Source organism: Scomber scombrus, chromosome 7, assembly GCF_963691925.1.
Source record: "Scomber scombrus chromosome 7, fScoSco1.1, whole genome shotgun sequence".
NCBI classification, from domain to species: Eukaryota; Metazoa; Chordata; class Actinopteri; order Scombriformes; family Scombridae; genus Scomber; species Scomber scombrus.
This window is the reverse complement of record NC_084976.1, coordinates 6987086-7011400: the sequence shown is the minus strand read 5'-3', so window position 1 is coordinate 7011400 and position 24315 is coordinate 6987086. Positions and strand designations below refer to the sequence as shown.

Below are 24315 nucleotides of genomic sequence, written 5' to 3'. Positions count from 1 at the left end.
GTAGCTGAAGGGTTTAAATTACTTGAAATAGTAGTCGTGTAGTTAATATCCCGTTATAAGATAACAGTACAGGTACATATCAGGAAAGAAAACAAGCACATACCTGATAAAAGTGGCGTAGGTGATGGGAGTGAAAAGGGGAGCAAAATGTCACATAAAACTGCGTAACAAAAAAAGCAGCAGATACGTGGAAAGGACATTTAAATAATTATCTGTCAGAACATTCAATAATAATTAAATCGCAGTATTATCTCCTCCAGTGTTTGGCATTGAGCCGCTTGTTTCCAGTCGGTACCAGCACTGTCAACGTGTTCCCACCACTAGGAACCAAAACGTGTTGTTCCTACCCGAGCATTAAAGACTGTAGCACTCTCCGTCTCATTGACATAACAGTGTCAGTGTTTGGACTTAACTGTTAAAAACGGCGAACATGTACTCGAATAAGTTGAGCCGCCTCGTGTTGGGGCTTTACAGCCGTAAAGCGGCGGCTGTGAGCGGTGTGGTAGTTCACAGGCCGGCGGGTCGGAGCATGTTCAGCTGGGCTGCGGTGTGTAAACAGCGGACACTGTGGCTGCAGAGGAGCGCCTGTCTGGAGCACCGATTAACCAGGTACTGGACTCAACTGTGGAGGGCAACCTGTCCCTGTCACAATGTTGCTGTAATATCTGAGGAAAATATGGTTGTAATGGAGCTTTTAGCACCTTTTTTTTTTTTTATCTAGCAGCACAATTTAGCGTTTATTTGGTAACACGGCATGTAACTATTAGCACATGGGGGTCAGCAATTCCTTAAAGAATCCTTCCATACATGTATTAAGACATAAAAAAATACTTTACTTGGAACATTGCTGTGTGTCTGATTTAGTTTTCCCCACAATAAAGTATAATTATCATGTTGAAATCCTTAAAATGGCATCTACTCCTTCTCCCTCATTAGACAATATAGTCTATGGATATGCAAATATACACAAGATTGTCTCCTACTTCACTGTAAAGTCCATTCTCAGTGTTTGTGCACTGGAGACTTCAAGTTTCCACATCACACTTGTGTCAGTTGAATATTGAACCAGGATTGGCTCCAAACTTGTGTTGCCACAATTTATGCTTGTTGGCCCGCCCCTTAATATTGGAGAGATGAATGTGAAAACAGCCTTCTAGTGTCTGCACATACATCATACATCTGCATACTGAAGCTCAAACATTCAACTGTGAGAATAAGAAGGAAAAACATTTTTGAGTGGAGCGAAACTTTAAACTACATGTAAAGGTGTTTACAAAAGTTTGTTTTTACTATTGATAAATCTGACAATGATTATCGTTCATTGTTTGATAAATGATATAGTTCCTGAAGAGTCAATTTCAAATACCCAGAAGTGACCTCAGTTTTCTTGCTTTGTCTGATATTTCATTTAAAATGATATGAAACAAAAAGTCAGCCTATCGTCACATGTTGAAGCAGCTAATGTTCAGCTTTTTGCTTTTTAAAAAGAATAAAACAGTTAAGGAATCATCTAGTTGTTCATTAATTTTCAGAGATGGTTTATTGAATAATCAGCGGATAATTTCAGCACTAATTGGATGATTACTCTGCATCATTATAGAGGCGGGAAGTTTTAAGTACCAGTCATCCCAAGACATTTTTCTAGTTTTTATTGGCTCTCTTTTAAAATGTATTCTTTAAGCATACACAGTGTTGACGTGTTCCTGTTCATTTTTCCACGTGCAGTACTCGGTCAATCTCACAGACTACAGTGGACCCCGACGAGTTGAGGAAGTTCCGCTCACTGGCCAGCAAGTGGTGGGACGAACAGGGAGAATTTGCTGCTCTTCATGCCATGAATGACCTGAGGGTGCCTTTCATACGGTGTGTGCTTTTCCAGGATATGCTTTTCGATATTCATCACATGTTTGTAATGCCATGATGTCACGCCCGAGTCGCTCTCTACGGAGGTGATTGATTGGCCGACACGTCAAACAGTCGTGTCAAAACACAACCTGGGGGAGATCCAGCCTTGTGGCATTTGGGAACCAGGGAACACATCAGGCAGATACTGAAGTAACATAAATAGAAAGTGACAGGATTCCTCCGCACATCAGCACATTCTCAGCCAATAGCGTTCCAGTCGCCCCGGCTCTACATATGTGCATGTTTTGGGGGCTGGCTGGGGCTGTTTTGATTGATAAGATCTGCTGTTGAGGCGCCTCATGATAAACATTATATTACTCATCCGACTGAGAGCCCCAGTCCTGCTCTCCCCTTCCCCCTCTGTGGTCCTGTTTGGTGGTGGTGATGATGATGTGTGTTTGTGGTGACAGTGTGACACATTCAATGCCATTGTGCATGTCTTGAGTGTGGCTGATTTGCCTGATCCGGCTCTGCCCTCAGGGTGTGTGTCTAAAGGAGACGCAGTATTGCTGCTACTGTTGCTGCTGTTTCTTTTTTGACTCTGGCGTTCATACTGTGATATGGTAAACACTGTTTTGTTTCTTTATTTGTTTCAATAATCCTCTCTAAATGTGGAACTCCAGTTCGAAATTTAAATGTATTACACTGGTTTTTCCATTGATTCTTCATCTGGGGGATGCATATATGTTCATGGAATAAGTAACAGTGTTTTAATGGTTGTTTTGGCTCAGTTTTCAAATCTCTCATGTTTTAGTTGAACAAATCATAATATAAAATGCTCCACACCTAATGCCCATTACTTTAAAATCTCACAAAGCACACAAAATGAAATGATTTGTATCAAATTAAGTAATACTCATTAATCATCAGTTATTGCTAGCTGCTTATCAGATTAGAATGTGCAATGATCATTTCCTTTAAAATGATAAAAACAGTAAGAAGAAAAAAGTGCATAAATCAGTATTTAAAATGATGTAGTATAAGAATGGAAAATGTTAAGAAATTGAATAGATGATGAAGCCTGACTTTACTCTACTCTACATCCTGTATTCATAAAAGGGAAAATGATGATTGTGGCTGTATGTCACTGCATCAGTTAACACTTTCTGTTTTTTATCGACTACAATGTTTGTGATTTTATTCAACAAACCAAACTTAAAATACTTTAATCACTTTTAAGTTCAGTCATCTAATTATATAATACAATAAGCTACAGTAACACTGTGATGCTAGAGAGCATGTAACATTAAAGCATATGAACATTCTGACTGTAATCATAAGAACTAAAGCTGTATCTTCATTCATATTTCTTTCCACTACACTACTTTCATATATTTGAAATATCAGACAGTGTTGTTGAAGTATTAAAAGTTATGTTATCCTGCTGTTCATCAGGGTCATGATGATAAAGAGAGACTCAATCGATGCAGACACATGTTGCATTGAATGACCTGTATGCTCAGTAATAAGCATTGGAACTTGTGATGTTGTTCTACTTTGTATTGGAGTATAGTGTCAGTTTGGTTTCTTTGCAGATGTGAAAACTGAGCCAAGTCAATCAAAATGACTGTAATACATTTAATTTGACATCAGACATTTGTGTTTGTTTTTGCTGAAGATGATTTTAAATGAAAGAGGATAGCATGTAATAAAAAAATATTTCATGCAAATTCAAATTTAAAGGTAAATACCTTAAACTTGGCTCTTACATCCAACAGAGCCTGACAGTCCTGTGGCTTCTTAGCTTTCATCAGCATTTTTCTTGTGTGTAATGGTACAGTTTGGAGCTAGTTAGGCGCATGTCTGTCAACACCTCATCTTTTTTTTCCCCTCCTTCCCTCTTTGCACGAATGCTGTTGCACCCCAGCAGAGGTTTAATGAGGATGATGCATGCTCAGACCTCGGCCCGTTCTGCATGCTTCACGCCTGAGGCAGACCGTCGTCAGACAGCGTGTGAGGGAAGGTAGGGAGGACAGAAGGAACACAGGGGCGAGGTTGTAATGAATCTGGAGCTGCGATTTAGCCAGAGGATACCTTGAGGTTCTTAGGCTGGCTGATTCTGTAGCTCAGGGCGATTTAGGGGGCATAATGTAAGCAGCATAATGTACTGTAGGCTGCAGAGGATTCAGATGCACACATGGCTCCTTATCATTTCAAATTTGACTCTTCTGTTTTAAAGGAGGAGGACGTGTGTGGCGGTGGGATTGGGTGTAGTCTTTTTATTTGAAAATGTGAATTGCTTATTTTCCTATTCAGGGACAATCTGCTGAATGTGCACAGAAGCCGTCATCCAGGGAACCCACTCTCTGGACTCAGAATACTGGATGTCGGCTGTGGAGGCGGCCTTCTCACAGAGGTAATAATGTGTGTGCGTGTATTGACTTTCGTGAGAAAGACGGAGTCAGTGTTACGAGGAAATGCAGACAGAAATATGCAACCGTCCCCTTACACAATCTCTCCAATTGTTTCAATTGCTTCTTTTCATGTCAGATTGTCTTGTCTTGCCACATAAAAGCCTGTTTCAGTGTGAGAATCTGCTTTCAGTGCGTTCTAGTGCCAGTCCTCTCACATACATACCAGCGCTCAAGAAAACATTTAAACGTCAGCCCGATTCTTGTTCTCCATTGATTTGACTGGTTTCAGTTTGGTGGAGTGGACAGTCGGTCGTTTACAGTTGTTTATGTGTTTGTTAGTGTTGATAGGTGGGCAGCCAGGACAAAGCTCCTGTCTCAGCCTTCATTTAAAGTGAGGGCATACCAGCTGTCCTGTGTGATCCGGAACGACAAAATCAGGTCCTGTATTTATGCGGCTCTGTCACACAGGCTGTCATACTCAGATACAGACACACGAGGAAAGAACCAAAAAGTGTCTGTTGAGATTGCAAATATGAAAGCATCTCTGGAGGTCTTGTCAGTGTAAAGCCTTCAGATCACAAGACCAGATGTGGCAGGATGGAGATCAGCCCCCCAGGGCACACAGAGCTCTGTGTGTGTCTGTGTGTCTGTGTGGCTTTTGTCCACAAGAGGGTGCTGAAGTTCACATACTACCACTGTTGATCCTTATTAGCAGCTTATACTTGCTGTTAAATGAATACTGGTGCATAAAACTGTGATTCTTTGTGTGATGAGAACATAAATATTTAGCATGTTTGGAGTATTCTATATCAATTATAGGTGCCTTTTGTTACAATGTAACACTAGTAAATCTTAATATGAGGCATATTGTGGATGAGAAGCAAAGATATGATTCAGCTGCTGTCAGTGACCAGAAGAGGGTGATGTATATGTAGAGTGTTCAGATGTGGTAGACTGACAAAGAGTAAAGAGATACTACTACTACCACTACTAATAATAATAATAATAATAATAATAATAATAATAATAATAATAATAATAATAATTTTATTCATATGGCACTTTTCAAAACAGCGTTATGAAGTGCTTTTCATAAAATAAAACCTAGAAAGAGCAAAATGTATTGTTCTGACATGGAGAAAAAGCAGCAAATGATAAAAAACACAGGAAATCAAGATTAAGCAGTAACATCATAAAACGGTAAAACACTAAAACCAACAATACTCAAAACCATGAACTAGAGATAAAATAAAATAAAACATTTTTTTTTGGATGAAAAGTACATTCTGGCCTTTGCATAAAAGTCATAAGAAATTGTTTAAAAGATAAAACCAAACCGATACTGAGACAGCGAGTGTGCATATATCCCACACCATATGTTTTTAGGTCAGGTGCAGGACAACAGAAGAAATGAAGGGAAAAGAGCAGTGTCCACACAATGGATCGTAGCTCCCAAAGTCTTTTTATCAGTCACAGAAAAAGGCAACATTTCCACTTCACTGGACCTCATCAAACTGCCAACATGATAAAGAGCAAGGCATGTACACACCGATGACCGATCATCACAAACACAAGTTCAGACAATAGTTGAAACCTGATCACAATCAGCTCATTATCAATGCCTGAAGAGAGTCATAAAAACAGCTACAGCTCACATAACAGCATCTACTTGTTGCAAAATATACACAAAGACAAAAAGAGCAGCAAAACTAGATTGTACAGATTTGTATAACTTTAAAATATTTAACAGACCAAATGTACCATGGTTAAAAGGGACAAAATTTAGAAGGAAATAAGAGTAAAGAAAGAAGTAAAATGTATGAATTGTTTGTTTGTGATGACATCAGCATGATTCAACTAATCACATAAAAGTATGCTTTGCTCTTTGTCATGTTGGAAGACCCAGTGAGGTCGAAACGTTGCCTTTTTCAGTTGGTAATAAAGAGACTTTGGGAGCTACAATCCAAAAAGCAACATCATTTTTAGGGCGCCAACTAAAGCTCATTTTCCCCATCGATTAATCTGCTGCTTATTTTCTAGTGAAAAAATAATAATGAAAAAAAACCCATCACAAGTTTCGAAAGCTTAAGAAAAAATCATTAAAAATCAGCACTCCACAACCTAAAAACATTATTTTTTTACTTTCAAAGACAAAGGATAACAGCAAATTCTGACAATTGATATTGACATATTGATTTTTGATTAAAATTATTAGTTTGTTTAATGGATAGAGGGAAAAAATGAATTATTTTGTTTATATATTCTATATTAAAGACCATAAAACATCTCAGCAACATGGTCTCATTGGTTAAATGCAATTAAACCTATGTATGATAATTAATGTCATACTAATAAATTGGTGTTATAGAAGGGTTTTTATACTTTATTATTTTTTAATTCATTGTGCTCATTTGGTGCTTGTTGCTCTGGTATGGCATCTTCCAAACAAATTTGATTAGAACTCCACCCCATCCTCCTCCCTCCCTCCTCTTCCTCCCCCCCAGCCCCTTGGTCGCCTGGGAGCTGACATCCTGGGTATAGATCCAGTAGAGAACAGCATCGGCACGGCACAGCTGCACGCATCCTACGACCCGGATCTCCGCGAGCGAGTCTCCTACCAGGCCTGCACCCTGGAGGAGCTCTCTGCAGGGGGGGAGGAAGGAGAGGAGGGGCAGCAGCAGAGATCGGGCCAGTTCAACGCCATCGTAGCATCCGAGGTGGTGGAACATCTGGCCGACCTGGAAACATTCGCCTTCTGCTGCGGCCTCGTGCTGAAGGTGCGTCCCATAACAGTGTGTGCTTTCTTCCAGCTGTTATCTCATGTCAGATATTCCTGCATCATACAGCGTGTGTCTGTGTGCTCATGTGAGCGTGCCTTAACGTGCATATGGTGATTTTTGCTGTGTTTACATCTGCTGTGCGTCAGTGGGAATAGGTTAGCATGTGTTTTTATGTGTGTGTACTTTGCACTGAAGCTCAACAAGCTTTTGTGAAAACTGTACATTAATACTGAAGCCAGATGATCATAATCTCCTGGGTCAGTGGGCCAGAGGAGTTGAGAGGAGAAAATTTAAATTTAATGCCTCTAAATTTGGGGAAGGCACAAGTAGACTTTTCTTTCCCCTCTCTCTCTCTCTGTGGCCAATTCTGTCACTCACATCTGCTCTATTGTAGAAAATGTATAAAAGAAAATCATGTATTGTGTGGATTCTTTTTCTAGAAGAAGTGCACTCATGCTTTTGTTTTCAATCCCTTCCTCTCTCACTCCCTCCCCTCCTGTTTTGTTAATCACGACCGACCGAGGTTGAACCTTGAGATTTGGCACTTTATCTTGAGACTGTCCGCTGAAAGCTCTTAAATCTATCCTATTTATACCCTCCCGCCTCAGGTAGAATTATACCTCTCTTGTGTGTTCCAGTAATGTCTTGGTATAAAACATGAAGCACAAAGACTGCAAATATTTCACACTTTATCAACTAAAACTGACATTTTTGTGTTCTTTGTGCAGCCAGGCGGCTCCCTCTTCATCACTACTATTAATAAAACCAACCTGTCATACGCGCTGGGTATTGTTGTAGCCGAGGAGCTTCTGCGCATCGTTCCCAGTGGGACGCACGACTGGGAAAAGTTCATCAGCCCTGTGGAGCTGGAGCGCCTCCTGGAGTCCAGTGAGTCCCTCTCATTCAGAGAATCACAGGCATTAATCACCCTGTTTAGCATTATACAAACATTGAATTAATCACACTATAATGTAGCTGTAAGCAGGTAGAAAGATGTTTATAAGTGTTTATTTATGTACAGCATTTATCAACAATTATAATTGATCACGTGAAGACCTATTTTATATTATTACAAGTGTGTTTTATTATATTGTCATTCATTATCTGTTTATACACCAGCCTCCACTTATGAGTGTCCATAGGAGGAGTTATATTTGTTGAATACATTAACTATTTGCTTACAACTACATTATAGTGTGTTATCTATTTATTTTAACTTTTTATATGCTGCTTATAAATTCTAATGTTACATAAACAGCAAAAAGTGTTACTGGTGAGCGTAATTACTTATAGACAGCTAGTTTGTGCACATTGAAATGTTGCATAATATGCTTTATTTTAGAAAATAATGCTTAGTGTTGTTAGCAGTTGATCTAATTTGTGCTCTCTCCGGCCCCTGACCCCACCTCCCTTTCATCAGATGGTTTCTCAGTACAATCTGTCCGAGGAATGCTGTACAACCCGGTATCCGGAGCCTGGAGCTGGTGTGACAGCACAGACATCAACTACGCCCTCCACGCTGTCAAAGTGACAGAGGATCCCCAGCCAGACCCACACCCAGAGGAGCCATCCCACACTGCCGACACACACAGCTGAGCCACAAAGTCAGAATATATGGGAAAAAAATCAGATGTGTGGAGCCCCAAACTTTCCTGAGTCCAGCTGTGATGCAGCATATGAGACTGAGGTTATTCAAGCAAAGAGACAGAGACATGTACTGCAGTTGCTAGTTTGCAGAGTTAGGCTTGATGTTCACATGACTCTTTTTCAATCTATTTAACTGAATCACTTTGGTCATTTCAGCAGACTGTTATGTGATTTGCTTTATCTTCTATTAAAACAATGCTTTCAGCAGCTGTATGTTATAACGGTGAAAATGGAATTTATTTTGTTCTGGACATTAAAAATAAATATTATTCATGTGGTTTTGGCTGCACCCTTTATATCAGTTTTAGCTTCGATAGCGTTCGGAAATGTCCTCACATGGGAGCGCACAGTCACATCCTCTGGGATTATAATGTGGAAGTATTACATAATGGAAATAAAGCCTGTGGTGGAGAATAAGTCATGCTTGTATGATGTTCTTAAAGAGACCAATACTTAAGCTTCAAGAGATGTGCAAAGACATGTGTGTTTTCCTGTAGTGCAGCAGGTAACAGAAAGAAAGATCGCAGGTAATATTACTGGATATAATTAATCAAAAATTATGCGATATTTAACAATGATGATGATCTAATGAGGAAAGAAATGTGTGGGGACATATACACATCCAGTTTGGTCACTCCTGTATTATTCCCTCACTAATTCAGCTGTCTTTAACAACAAACTCTCCTGCTCTAAAGCGCGCTCCCTAAAGCCGCGGGAGCGCGCGTCGAACTTGCAGGAACCATGGCTGCAGTGAGGATGTGATGCACAGCAACGTGCCGCAGATTAAATGCTCACAGTTCATCCTTTTCTGCCTAATTACTCCTGATGTCATTAATGTGGATACATTGTAAACAGATGAACGACAGGAGCAGGATTTTCGTCGGGATCAGCATGATGTAACACTACGAGGAAGGATCTTTACCAAGTCTTCTTTTGTCCAAGTTGTCCTCCTCCATCTATAGGCATGAAACAGATTGAAAACACACCCGATGGATTCATTCGTCAAGATGAATTTCCTCGTCCACTTGCGAAGTTGCTCCAAAGTGAGTAGATCTGTAATTATATTATAATCTCTCTGTGGTTTGTTGACAGACATTGATCATGGTTTGTTTACATAGTTCAAACATCACATAGTTATTAACGCTGACCTACAGCACAGCTGATCTGAGCTAATGGACACAATTACTACTTTTAGTACTTTTTGTACTATTACTACAGTCTCTGCTGCATAGGGCGCCTTTACTTACAGTATGATGTTTATTTTATTTTACATAGACACTTAACAAAGAGCTCATTTTATTTGCAGTTTTTAAGCCAACACAGTTTAAATAAATAAACTCTGCGGGCAACAACAGTGGTCACTAACTCTGTACATTATGGTTACCATGGATACACTTTAACTTATATGAACGTCAGAGGGATGTCGTCACTCAGTTTCGCTGGCCAATAGGATAGCTATGGTGAGCCACTGGTTTCACTGGGATGCAGGGGCTCGTCAGGGCGGGGTGGCTCCTCCACCGGAGCAGACAATAGGCCCGCTGCGTCAAGACGCCCGAGTTTGACGCATCAACACCGGATGTTGGACGAGTTTGCTTTTGAAATAAAATAATGAGCGGATGAAATGTCTTCAGTTGAAAAGCCACCATCTGGGTTTATATCGTGATTAGGTTGGTATTAATAAGGGTAGGCTATATATGAATGCAGCAATAATATTTGTCCAGAACTTTCAGCAGGTCACTCCATTTCCAGCAAATTATTTCCAACTTGAACCATTTTTTATATTAAAGTTGCATAGAAAAAGAAGAATGTCAGAACTAAATATAAACTTTATGTAAATATATACATAACCAAAAATGTGTAAGCTGTTTTATAGAAGGCAATATTTTACAGCACTGAGCCTGTTTGGTGAAGGTGAAATAAGGATGTGATATGAATAAAATGTTAAAAATACTTTTTTTATCCTTTGATATAAAGGGTTTATGCAGGGAAATTGGGAACAGTTACAGTTGAGAACTTGCTCTAGTGGCGGTTAAGTAAGGTAAAAGATTTTACATTGCCTAAGTGAGTCTTCATAATCTACTTAACATGCCAGTGACGCTTTGTAAAATCCCAGTGTGTTGGTGCTGTCTAGAACAGTGGCTCTCACACTTTTTCACATCAATGACCCCTAAACTGACTCAAATTAGACCAAAGACCTACATCTTATAAAATTGTTGAAAGTATATGAAACCCAGGACCAACATAGTAATATATGCAGTCATTGTGATACTTATAGATAATAATAATAATAATAATAATAACGATCATAATAATAATAATAATAATAATAATAATAATAATAATAACAATAATAATGCATTTTACTTAAAGGCGCATTTCAAAGCGATCAAAGACACCTTACAAGACACCCATAAAACAAGAACAGTACATGGAACAGTATAAAACAGCCAACATTGATGTGGATGATGGAATTGTAGTGAAATAAATAGTGAAAATAAATGATTCCCCTTTTGTGCTGGGGACCTTTACAACCACCTCAAGGACCTATGGTCACTCTGAGAACCACTTCTTAAGAGAACAGTGCACTAATAATCAAAACAATATTAGAATTTATTTTGAAAAGTGTGGCCGGAAATTAATGTGCTATTAATCTGATGCGCTTGACAGCACTTTCTAAAAAGCCGCAAAGCAGAGCTCACTGGGTGTTGAGCATCATCCCTGGGAGGGGGAGTGGAGGTGTTTATGATTTTAAGGAAAGATATTAGCCACCCTGCCGCCATGCCGTAGACAACCCGCCGGGCGTTTGGATGAAGCCTACCGGGGACTACAGCAGGGAGGAAGCGGGGCGGCTGTAACCGAGGCAGGGAGGATGTACTGGGCTGCTGGCATCGCCTCTTCCCGGCCGTGTGTGGTTGAACTCGGGCGGAATCACAGCCTGCCTCTGGGGCTGTGCGGCTCCGAGCAGCAGCAGTCTTTATATGGCTATATCATTGCCTTCCCTTTGCAGGACTACGGAGGCATCATGACGGCTCTGGGCTCGGACTCCTGGTGGAAGAAGACCCTCTACATCACCGGGGGGGCCCTGCTGGCTGCTGCAGCCTACCTACTGCATGAACTGCTCGCCATCAGGTAAGGATGCACATGACCTGCCCTGTTTATCATCACCAGGCTTTTGTTTGTTTGTTTGTTTGAATTTCCTCTCCAAAGCTTTGGGTGTGATTGATCATGATGGACAGCCCTGCTGACTAATGGTTGGTGTTACTGGGTTCTGATATAAAACCATGAATGGATATGGGGAGTCCAGACACAGGATGTCATTTCTCTGCAGATCTCGCGGTTGTTTCAGAGATTTCACTCCCTGTTTTCCTCCTTCCAAGGACATGACACTGGATGGAAGGGGGAGAAAAAAAAAAGGAAAAAAAAGTCACGCGTCCGCCCGTGTGCCAGCCCTCTTGCCAGCTCCAGCGGCACCTGAGCGTGACTAAACGAAGCGCTCCCCAACCTTTAACGCACTCCGCCTATATGGAGAGAGAGAGAGAGAGAGAGAGAGAGAGAGAGAGAGAGAGAGAGAGAGAGAGAGAGAGAGAGAGAGCTGCTGCTTGTAGAAATTGAAAAAAAACACGCCTATATATGATCAGATATGTCTTCTAATGGCGGCGGATGAATGAGGTTTGATCAACCTCTGCGATATAAAAGAGATTAACTGTAGGCTATTGTTAGTGCGGTGAATGAGTGCGTGTCAATAGCGGGATTATTTGGGGCCAGGTCACTTGCCGGGGAGTAAGTACATCCTGTAACAGTGGCCTGGTAGTGACTACTTTCACTACCCTCTCCCCCCTCCCTTCATGATAATCTGTGTAACCTTGCATTTAGTGCAGAAAAGGCTGCTGCTGAATCACGTGCGGGATACTGAGGTTGGACCCGCAGCCATCATCTGTGCGGGCCATGTGACGCGTTTGTTGGCATTGACACACTAGAGTCCCCCCCCCCCCCCCCCCACCACCACCACCACCACCACCACCGTGCGAGAATGTGTGTGGAGAGATCTGTGAGCTGTTCTTCAGGGAGATTTAAGCGCCATATTGAGGTGGAAGGAGACATAATAGACTGAATAGTTTGTAGAAGACAAATGAGGCGTTCTAGTGCAGGAAGATGTTTCAGGATAATTCAGCACCTTGTAACTGTGGACAGCGACTGATGAGACCTGGGGCAGTTTCAGCACCACAAAGCAGTGGATAGCAACACATCAGCAACAACACAGCACCGCAACTCCGCAGCTCCTAACCTACTTTAATGTGGATTTATGATCATATCCTTATGTTAACTACCATGAGAGAAACAGCCACCACTGTAGACAAGAAAAAAAGACCCAGTTTAATTCAGAAGGAGCTGAAAAAGAGCATACTGTGTTTTGATGGGTTTAACAAAAAGCCTTTTCCAAAAACCTAACATGGAAGATATATATGGTCTCTTTAGAGACTGTGATTTGTGCTGCTGTTTCTAATATTTTGTCAACTTATGAAAGCAGGGATATTTGTATGACAATCCATTAGTTTGAGCAATCTCCTCTGCTGCTGGCAAACCAGAGTAGCATTCATTAAATAAGTCAGATAAAGAGTATAGTGCACATTGCCAGCGCCCTGTACAGTTATATTAAATTATTCAAACTTGGAGAGCATTGGCTGGTGATAAGAGAGACGTTGAGCAGACCAGCCAGTCTGGAAAATGATGCTTATTCTACTTCTAAAGTCTCCTTCTGCTCCTTCTTGTTTGCTCCATTAATAACATGCAAGGAGAAACAGGTTTGACATTATAGATCAAATCTGTATTTCTCCTAAATTTTTCCAAAGATGCTTAGGCAACATAAATTGGTCCAGGCAGGTCCAACAGACACCTTTCACATCTCTAAGATATTACATTGAATTCTTCTGCTGTGTCATCTCATCTTATCTCCTGTTATTTAATTTCATCTTATTTCAAAGGAGAGCATTACTCATTAATGTCTTATTAGATCCCAATCAAACACTATTCAGCACGTACATGTCTGGCCTAGTCACAATAATATAGGAATACATTGACAGGATGGAGCCAACAGTAGAATAGTCAGTGTGCGACTGCAGCTGTAGAGAGAGATGGGAATTGTCCAATAGTGTGTTGGCTTAAAACTGGAGCGGTGTGATGACTCATTTAGTCAATAATTTCACTTCTAATGGAAGCTCTTAATACCTCTGAGCTCAGTGAGGACAGTGATACAGAAGATTAGTAAATACAGTACTTTCCACATAAACACAGCTGGAATTTGAGGCAGCTACAAACTTAACTCCTCATTTAAAAGAAAATTTGTCTCTAAAATACTGAAAAACATCTATCACTAGTGGAATTAAACCTTCTATTTCTTGGGCTTTTAAAAGAAATAAATTTGAGACTTAATGAGGAAACCAGAGTGGCTGAAAATAATTAATGAAATGTTGATGGGTTGTGGAGGGTGTTTAAAATGAACAAAGCAGCGCTCTGGGACACAGGGGCTATCACCGCGCTATAATAAACTACAGTTGTGACCCGTTCCTCTAAGGAAGGTTTGTAAGTGCCTGAAACTAAACAGTGAGTCCTGCTCTCTGTTTGGATGTTGGGCTCTGTTCTAGTTTTTATGTTACAGCGCTGACTGGCTGACCTAGAAAACAGGTAGTAACACTGGTCGCTCTCGGCCAGAACTGGGCAACATTCTCATTAAAGGATGCTTCTGCTGACTGTGAAGTTTGCATCAGGAGTCTGAAGCATTTTTAGAGTTAAATGACAGATTTTTGTATAAACCTCAAATAACGTTTACTTAGTTTATTAAGCGTTCAGTGCAAAATGATCATAAGACTTTAAATGTGATGCAAACAGTAGTCTAAATAACACAGCTGTTCTTCTTTCAAAGCTGTTCTTTTCTGTCTTTGTGCAGGAAGGAGCAGGAGTTGGACTCTAAAGATGCCATCATCCTCCATCAGTTCTCCAGGCCAAAGAACGGTGTGCCCAGCCTGTCACCCTTCTGCCTCAAAATAGAGACGTACCTGCGCATGGTGGATCTGCCCTACCAGGTGATACACGGCCCGTTCTGCTTCAGTATTTATCGAACTCAAAGTTGCAGTACTGGAGAGGACGCGAACGTGCTCCAGTCTGTTGTTTCTGTTTGCTGAGTCATCATTCCTCAAGCTAACTACCCACATCTTCCAGTTTTAGTGCAGATCAACAATGATGCTGCCAGTAATGTGAAACACATCACCTCCTGTGTGCAAGAGAGATTTTTTATAATATTGTACCAAAACATGCATCGCCTACAGAAGTTATAATGCTCCATTTATGACAACTTCAGCATTTTTGATTTTCTATTTTGAATACTCTGAAAACCTTTCGCTTTGTGTTCCCTTGAATCAAAGCTGTGTGTATTTGTGATGTGTTTGCACATGTTTCTGAGTGTTTAGTACTTGAATCAAAGAGTTATTTTTCTGTCTCAGGTGGTTTGATTTGGATGATTTGGATGCAGAAAATGAAATGAAAACAGAATTTTGATAATTGATTACTTGTTAATGTCCTTTATAAAGAAAACAAAATCACATTAATTGGTTTCAGCTTCTCAAATGTGATGATTTATTACTTTTCTTTGTTTTATATTATCATACATTGAATATTTTTGGGTTTTGGAGTGTTTGTCAGACAGAAACAAGCTTGTGATGTAACCTCAGGCTTTTGGAAAATACATTGGATTTTTCACAATTTCCCTCTTAAAAAAAATATTGAATTCACTTGTAATTCACTCATTTGAATAAAGAAATAATAGATGTTTAGTTAAGTAAAAAAAAAAAAGAAGTTGTGTAGCAGAATTATGTGTATGCTTTGGACTCACCGAAGTACACCGTTTCAGTCATCAGTCCTCAATATAAAAATATTTGAGGAATCTCAAGCGATAAACATGACATATAACTTTAAAACAAATGTACACAATCCTACATATACTCACCTGAAGCTGTGTCCTCTCCTCAGAACTACTTTGATGGGAAGCTGTCGCCGCAGGGGAAGATGCCCTGGCTCGAGTACAACCACGAGCAGGCTTCAGGGTCAGAGTTCATCGTGGACTTCCTGGAGGAGAAGCTGGGCGTCAACCTCAACAAGAACCTCACTCCACAGGAGAGAGCCGTGTCCAGAGCTGTCACCAAAATGGTCGAAGAACACCTGTACTGGTAAGAGACGCTTATTGACATGCTGCAACTGTGTTTCTGCTTCAAACCCTGAAGCCACTCGTGATTTTAAAGGAAAATTCACTCATTCATCTGTTATTTGATGTAACTGTTGTGTTTGAGGGCAAAATGTTGCTTTTATTGACTTGAATATTTAAGCTTACATTTACATATTCTCATTTAAATAGATATTTTAACATCTTGAATAACCGCAGATCTCAGATAACAGATCTCATTGAAAAAACAATCCCACATTTATTCTAACAGCTAAAAAAAAGTTCTTATTTTTTTAGTGTAAGTGTTATTTAAGCAAAGATACTCAGCCTTCCAGCTCAGATTGACTCCCATTCTCACCAGCATCAGTATTATGTCATCGTCTGAGTCTCCTCAGTACCTCTGGGTGAGAAACACACTTCCGCCACTGCTGCTGCTGCTGCTGCTTGGAAATTGTTTACCACTCCTCCCACACCCAGAGAGACCATTTCCTAAGAAGCTCTATCATCTTTCACTACCCCTATACACACACACACACACACACACACACACACACACACACACACACACACACACACACACACACACACACACACACACACACACACACACACACACACACACACACACAAACACACACACACACACACACACACACACACACACACACTGATCTAACACTCTTTGATCTAGTTTAATGGGGTCTATTCTTCGCTATTAAATGAGAAGATTGAATTGAGATATTTTCAAGGGTATTCACCCATTGAAGAACAGAGAATATGAAGTAGTAAATGAGGATATAACCACAATTTGAAATTCGGAGGGGGGTAATAGTGACATTGTACCATTTGTCTATAGAAAACAGGAAATTCCATAACATTTCTTCAAAGCTATAGAGGTCAGACATGTAATAACCCCCCCCCCCTCTTCTTGCTTGTGTCACCTCCTTGCTCTCCTTCCTCTGCTCTTCCATCCACCATGTGCCATGTTTAGACCCGCCGACTGAATTATTGATGTTGAGGAAGGGCAGTGTGGCTGGATTGTTGCTCTTTGTGTAGCCGCTTGCAGGCTAACTGGAGCCCCCTCCGACACCTCCCGACTGATGCCGCTATTAAAAAAAAAACAGATAACAAGAATCTGAAGAAGTGTGTTTTCAGCTTCATCCACCGTTTCTTTTGTCAGGAGTTTGTTAAATTCTTACTTTTTAAAGATGATGGCCAACAAACAGCCTTAGGAAAAAAAAAATATTATTTTTCACTAATTGATCATATTTTACTGTCTGAATATGTGTAAATAGGCAGCAGTTTGTTTTATATTAAACTCTTAAAAGGTGATAATATGTCAGATTCTGCTGTATCAATTAATGTAGCTTTAAATGTAATAAAATCACTTTTTTGGTTACTACATCTGCTTTTAAAATTGACTAAAAACACCATTGCTGCATCTAATCTTTTAATAGGCCTCAATAATATGTTAACAGTTTTATATTATAATAATCTCACCCTCTAAACTGCCCCCAAAACAGTTGTTATAGTAAGTCTTACATATCACCCATTACTGCTATTACTCATTATCATCATCATTGCATAAAGGTTGAATTAGTTCTTCCAAAAAAAAGATTGTATTTATTTAATCACTTTACTTGATAGTTTAATAGCTTTGATGTAGACCCCAACATCCATTACTGGAGCATTTCAGTTGTTGACCGTCATTTATTAGCTTCCCCACAAAAGAATAAGTCATATGCTGATTCGTTCCAGTCCTCTTAAAAAAATGTACCCTTTCCCCAAAAATATATTCATTTTTCATTTTTTAATTTGTTTTGTGCTTTTAACTACTTTCGGCTTTACTTCAGGATATTAAATCAGCTGCAGTCAGATTGTAATCCTTCCACATACTCATGAGTCATAACCATGAGTGGGAAAATCTTAGATGGAAAGGATAAAAAAAAAAAATCAATAAAAAAAACAAAAGAGAATGTCTTAATGGCACCCGCTCTCATTCACCTTGAAGTGACCCCTCTGGCTAAATCTTATTTGATATTTTGGTCAGCTTAATTGCACACAAACAGCAAATTTGAAACAAAGGACAGTTGATCCTTTGACAGCACATGATCTAACAGGAAGTGGCATGTGGCCCCCATGGACAGTCACCACTCCCAGATGTAATATAGGCCAGATGCTTTTATCCAATTTCCATCGAGCGCCTGGTCATATAGCGAGATCCACAAGACTGCAGGCAGGAAGCAGACGCTTCTTCACAGTCATATGGCGGCTCGTGGTTCACTAGCAGCAGAATAGAAGGAGAGGGAGCTCAGACTGTACTGCCAAGCCTCACAGGACTTGCACATGTGCAAGGATATAGCGGCTTAATCTTGTTAGTGTGTACAGGCACAAGCAGATTGGCTGGAATAAAAAAAAACAACAGCTCAGAGGCGACACTTACTGAACCGAGCATTAGAGACAGGCACCCGTTTCATTAAGTGCATTACTGAGGTGAATCGGTTTCTTTTATGAAATCTATACCAGTCACAAAGGGGCAGATACAAATAAATAGCAGCAGATAGAGAGAGATTTTGAGGCTGTGAGTTGGAGTTGTTTACACACACAGACACGCAGGATCTGTTGGTCTCCTGCTGAGAGACAACTCTCTATCTCTCTACTCCATGTCAGGATTTCTATTTTAAGCAGCTCAGGTGCCCTGCTTTTCTTTTTTTTTCTTTTTTTTAATTCCACCCAAGCAAGTTAATCTGAATGCTGCTATTCTCCCCACCTTCTGGCAGTAAGTGGATGTTTTAGTTCACCAGCTTTTTTAATCCAAAGCTGTAATAGAATTTCTTTGACTTGTGCACAGTCACCTTTTCTCCTCTAACCTATTTCTGCATGAGTGGCGGGGACAGACTCAGAGCATTTCCTCATGTATGTAACTACAAGCTGACAGTTTGACGGGCTGAATATATGACTTTGTCTCCTGGCAGCGAGCTGGAAGCAGTATAGCTGATGAATGGGCAGGGGGGGTTGGAAATGGCGGTGCACTTTTATTGATAAGGATGAGGGCAATTGTCTATAGACAGAAAGCTTTGTTGGTAATTGGACACAGGCCGAAACCTCTGATTAAATAGTCTTATTTTTGTCTCAACTGTATATCATTACATGTTGGATTCATGACAAGTGTGGTTAGTTCACTTCCTCCATCAGAGCTGGAACTGTTGATATGAGGAACTGCTTTTATATTTATTATAAAAGTTATTATATTATTATTATATTTTATATTTATAGACCCTGAATACTCTAAAAAGTACTCTGAATAATAATTTCTAATATGTTTTTTCCACAAGAAAAAGTTAAAATCCTTTAGATGACATCTTCTCCTTCTCCCTCAGAGGAATCTATGAATATGCAAATATTTTTCATTTCAAAAGTTTGACTGCAGGACACAAGACGTATACTTCACTGTAAAAGATCACAGTGTTGTTGCCCTGAAGGCTTCAAGTCTCAACATCACACTGATGTAAGCTACATACTGCACCATGATGGCTTCTAAACTTCTAGTGATTGGAATAAGCCTTAAACTCAGATTTAAGAAGAAAAACACATTTTTGAGTGGTGGGAGACTTTAAAGTTCCATTAGAATTACAGTTGGATATTCAAATAAACCTGCTTGATGAACATAATACTTAGAGCCTGTATAGCATTACAAGTTTGATACCATCTGGTTAGACTAGAGACTTTGGTTCACATAATGTTAGTTTGCAATACTCTGCAGTGTGTTTAGCCACTCATTACCAGCTGCTGTGATTGTTGCTTCCACATGAGAGCAACACCAGACTCTTTGATATTACAAATGAAGACTTATTTTCTGTTGTCGTGTTTATACATCATTCGTTATTGCCAAAAATGACCACATCCTAATAAAAGGCAAACAACCCACTGTTTGTATATAGATACTGTAACATCTGGAGGATTAGAGGGGTAATAGAACAGCTGTAGCGTTCTGTTTGTTTGTTTACACAGAAATGACTTCTAGCAGTATTTATTTTTACCTATAAATGTGGATTTATTTTGGGTTCCTAAATGTGCAAAAGTATTATATACTGTACGTGCATGTCAATCCCCATCTCTCCCCCTCATTTCCTGTCATCTCTCTACTCTCTCTATCTAATAAAGGCATAAATAAAAAGATCTTAATTATTTTTTAAAAATCCAATAGAAGCCTTATATATATTTTGTTTGTTTTGAGCCAGCCATCATAGACTTTTGAAAAGCCAGAAGTTGAGATGCATGACTCCTTTGTGTGTTCTTCCAGGACAATAGCTTACTGTCAGTGGGTGGACAACCTGGAGGAAACCCAGAAGCTTCTGGCGATGAGCGGCCCTCTGAGCGACACGCTGAAGTGGCTGCTGAGCCACCTTAACGGCAGCATGGTGCGCAGGGAGATGTACGGCCACGGCATCGGACGCTTCTCGAAGGAGGAGGTCTACGCCCTGATGGAGAAGGACATGAGGACACTGGCCACCCTGCTGGGTAAGAGGGACTGTGTGTGTGTGTGTGTGTGTGTGTGTGTGTGTGTGTGTGTGTGTGTGTGTGTGTGTGTGTGTGTGTGTGTGTGTGTGTGTGTGTGTGTGTGTGTGTGTGTTTTTTTACCTCATTGGGACTGTTTTCGGTATAAACACTGACTTCTTCAGGATCAGAAGTCCTCATGGGAACCTAAACCCAAAGAGGCAAAATGTAATTTCTGATGTCTTGGTTAAGGTTAGTGGCAGGTGTGAGCTGAGGTTAGGTTAGGGTTTGGGTCAGGCTGTTCACAATAAATGGAAGTCAATCAATGTCCTAACAAGGATAGCTGTGCAAACTTGTGTGTGTGTGTTTGTGTGTGTATGTCCATTAGGGATTACCCAAACTCCATTATATAATCTCATCACATAGTTGCCATATTAGCATTTATTTTTAACTGCCTCCATTTATCACTGAAAAATTGCAGCCATTAGCAGAAAGAGTTTTTGTTTCTAAAAACACTATACGGTCTCAGATTTCTTTAATTTATCATATTTAAACTCTTGTTGGTGACAGTTATGGAGAAATTTGATCTTTTCTAGAACAACAAATGGGTTTCTTTTTACCAGAAAAGCTGATGTAAATATCAGCCTTAAGAGAGCTTAGTTTGTCCATTTGAGCACAGGAAGTATTCATGTCCTTACGCATAATATAAAATATCAATCAATAAACTACAACTTCTTTCCTCGAATTAAGACAACATACCAAAGACTAATATAAAACATATCTATCACCGCCTCCTTGTGTGCTTGTTTGTTTAAATGAGATATAGACAGAAATGATTGGAAACAGGGAGTTTTGTGCTGGGTGTCAGACACTGGGATACATTATCAGTGTGTTCAAATGGAAACAAACAGGCATATGCTGCAAAGTGATTTGCATCGATCTGTTTGTGCCATTTCAACGGAAAACCCGCTCGCTGAAAAATGGAAAGTTATTCCCAGAGTGAAAGCATCGGATAACTCTGCAAACATACGGCTTCTCTTATGTTTTGCTGTTCCAGACTCAAGCCAAAGAAGTTTGAATCTAAAATCAGCCGTTGTTGCCAGGAGAGTAGATCTCCCAGCCTCAAAATGAAATGAGTTTATATAATGAAGTACACGCTGTAAAGGAAATTTATTGATTTTAGTCTTTTTTGACGCTAGAAAAAGTTTAAATATCAATCATTTGACTTCTGTAGGGCCTTGCTTTCCTTTCATTCATTAGTCTGGATTGTGTTTTTATTGCATGTTTTTATTTAAAAGTATTCAGGTTGCTTTTTCTGGTAACTAATAAATCAATAAACCATTACAATCTTATTTCCTTGTAAAAAGCAGTGAAGATTTCTCTGTGGTAAAACTTCTAAATTGTGTTTTGTTTGTGTCCTGCAGGAGATAAGAAGTACTTTATGGGTTCTAAGATGTCGACATTAGACGCCACAGTGTTTGGGCATCTGGCTCAGGCCATGTGGACTCTACCTGGGACACGACCAGAGCAACTCATTAAAGGTTTGTGAAATACTAACATATGTATGGAAGTCAAGAACAGCCATGCTTGCAATTTTTAAAAAAAATCCTGAGATCACAAAGCTTGTTTTCTTAACCATATCATAAGGTCTTAACATTATCCTGACTTCAAAGATATATGAGCCAAAATCTCCTAAGAATCACAAAATTATAAGAGAGATTATTTAAGAGAATTCAAAGTTGGTTTTACATTTAAGGCTTTTGATACAATTAGAACTTTTTGTCCTTGCATATGCTATGCTCTGCCAGATGGTGCAGTGTCAGTTTTATTTCTCATCTCTCACAGCCTTACTTATCATTGTGCTGTTAGACCCACTTGCTGAATAAAATATGGATTGGTGGACATTGTTAATAATTTGGTTTATTCTGACAACATCATCTTGTTTGGTTTGTCAACATCTTTGAAAGTGCACAAATACATGTTGGACAGTTTAGCTGAATAAGTGGTGATAATGAAAAGAAAATGAGTTTTTTTTTACTAAATAACCTTGTCTGTCCTGCTGTAGAGATTATTGATTATTGCAACTGTTCTGATAACCATCGCATTTCTCTTACCTTCTGTTATCTCAAGGAAACAAAAGGCTGATTTCTATTTTGAGAAATCGACCTTTTGTTTTCTTGAGATAATGAGATAAATTAATCCATTATCATGGGAAAAAGAGCTTTGCTATCTTGAGATAATAAAATCATAACTCGTGATTTTGAGATAACGGCATTAAAAAAAAACAATTGCAAGCACAGCCGTTCTTGGCTTCTGTAGAATATGAGTGAAGTGCTGCATAATATTTAATTAGTGAACACCATATCATTGAATGTTTATGCTGCTGTTTTATTTTGAGCTTTGTCATCACCCTGTTTTTGTTGTTTCCCTTACTGCTTTGTCATAGATGTGTGTCTCTGCTCCTGCCATTAGATGGCAGTGATACTCTGCTGCAGTGCAGAGTCGCTGACAGAAGCTTTGATTGTTGCTTTCACATCTCTCACAGCACTGAGGCAGTGGAGAACACTTGAATCTCTTATGTTTTTAGAGAGCAAAATCAGAGCTTGTAAACGTTACAAATGGAGACAGCGCTGTTGTCGTTTTGATACATAATTTATGATGAAACTGCTTGTAGTGAAAGCATAACACAAAAAATGTCTTTTTACATCTCCCACATGTATTGTCTGACTCTGTGACAGACTCAGTATTTGTAAAACCTCATGCATGTGATCGTGCTCCTGTCCTTACAGGTGAACTGATTAACCTGGCCATGTTCTGCGAGCGGATGCGGAGGAAGTTCTGGCCTGAGTGGTTTGTGGAGGTGGATGATGTTTATTACGACGGAGATAGTGAGAGCAGCAGCGGCGGTGGCGGCTCCCCTACAGCCCAGCTGGACTTTGGCCTCTTCTCCAGGACTGACACTCTGGAAGACAGCGAGGCCAGCAGCCACTCGGCCGGACACACACACTCAAACACACCTGACTCCGAGCCCTCGCTCTTTGACTCAGACGTGGGCACGGGCTCTGACAATGACATTCAGCTCAAGGAGGAGATAATGCCGGACCTGGAAGTTTGACCTGAGACTGGCTGACAGATTGAAACTGACGAGAGACTGGAACAGCTGCTGTGTGTGGAACAGCCTGTCCAGACAACAGCTCTCACAGCTGAAGAAACTAATCCAGCTCCTCCGCCTCCAATACTCCAAACATTACAACTTCCTAATGGACAGAGTGGGTATTGATATGCAGGGCATAAAAACTGAATCTCATAGTTCACATGCTACTGTACGGTTTGTCCCCTCCCGTAACTTCAGAACTGTCCCTGTGGCAGTTTCTCTTTGCCTTATTTGTCTCGTCCTAAGATACAGAAGACAGTGTGAGGGGTTAGCAGAGAGGAAACATCTCATGAAGGTGCGGAGATTACAGAAGAGCGTTGTAGACAAGACAGGTGGCACTTCACTTGCCATGAAACGATGCAACTAATCACCACTCTGCTACGTTTCTTAACGCACAAACCCTGTTCAAACAGGAGGAGATCGATCATGTGGCTAAAAGGAACAGCTGCTATGTCTCAGCTGTTAACCGTCTGTGTGCTGAAGAGGAAATACAGCTGACATTGAGTGCCAGTCCATGCCCTAGATTGATCCTCATGTCATTTCCTTTATGCTACTGTATGTGGGAATCTGTATCCAAAAAATATATAAATGATGTCTCCATCAGACCACAACCTCAATGATAACATCACCTGTAGGCCTGTTGAATAAGAGGTCAGGAGGAAGGATGAGCAGATTTGTGCCTGTTTCATTTATTAGTATCTTCCTTATTTTTCTCCATTAAGTAGATGTTTGCTTTTATTTTGTTATCTGGGAAGTTGGAGCCTT

General features: G+C 40.1%; 2 protein-coding genes across 2 annotated transcripts; both read left to right on the top strand.

Annotated features, from left to right (window-relative positions):
- Positions 1-378: 378 nt before the first annotated feature.
- Positions 379-9084, top strand: coq3 (coenzyme Q3 methyltransferase). Its single transcript, XM_062422713.1, has 6 exons — positions 379-609; positions 1726-1863; positions 4162-4261; positions 6764-7036; positions 7768-7927; positions 8460-9084. The coding sequence occupies exons 1-6, from the start codon at positions 431-433 to the stop codon at positions 8633-8635; spliced, it is 1026 nt and encodes a 341-aa protein (XP_062278697.1). The 5' UTR covers positions 379-430; the 3' UTR covers positions 8636-9084.
- Positions 9085-11555: 2471 nt separating this feature from the next.
- Positions 11556-23511, top strand: faxcb (failed axon connections homolog, metaxin like GST domain containing b). The gene is made up of 6 exons (XM_062423034.1): positions 11556-11815; positions 14631-14766; positions 15710-15906; positions 20203-20420; positions 21821-21937; positions 23186-23511. Exons 1-6 carry the CDS (start codon positions 11556-11558, stop codon positions 23509-23511), a joined length of 1254 nt encoding a protein of 417 aa, XP_062279018.1.
- The last annotated feature ends 804 nt before the right edge of the window (positions 23512-24315 follow it).

Coding starts and splice junctions, on each gene's coding strand:
- coq3 (XM_062422713.1), top strand. CDS start 431: ATGTACTCGAATAAGTTGAGCCGCCTCGTGTTGGGGCTTTACAGCCGT. Junction 610..1,725: donor CTGGAGCACCGATTAACCAG/GTACTGGACTCA, acceptor TTCCACGTGCAG/TACTCGGTCAATCTCACAGA. Junction 1,864..4,161: donor CTGAGGGTGCCTTTCATACG/GTGTGTGCTTTT, acceptor TTTCCTATTCAG/GGACAATCTGCTGAATGTGC.
- faxcb (XM_062423034.1), top strand. CDS start 11,556: ATGTACTGGGCTGCTGGCATCGCCTCTTCCCGGCCGTGTGTGGTTGAA. Junction 14,767..15,709: donor TGGTGGATCTGCCCTACCAG/GTGATACACGGC, acceptor TCCTCTCCTCAG/AACTACTTTGATGGGAAGCT. Junction 21,938..23,185: donor ACCAGAGCAACTCATTAAAG/GTTTGTGAAATA, acceptor CTGTCCTTACAG/GTGAACTGATTAACCTGGCC.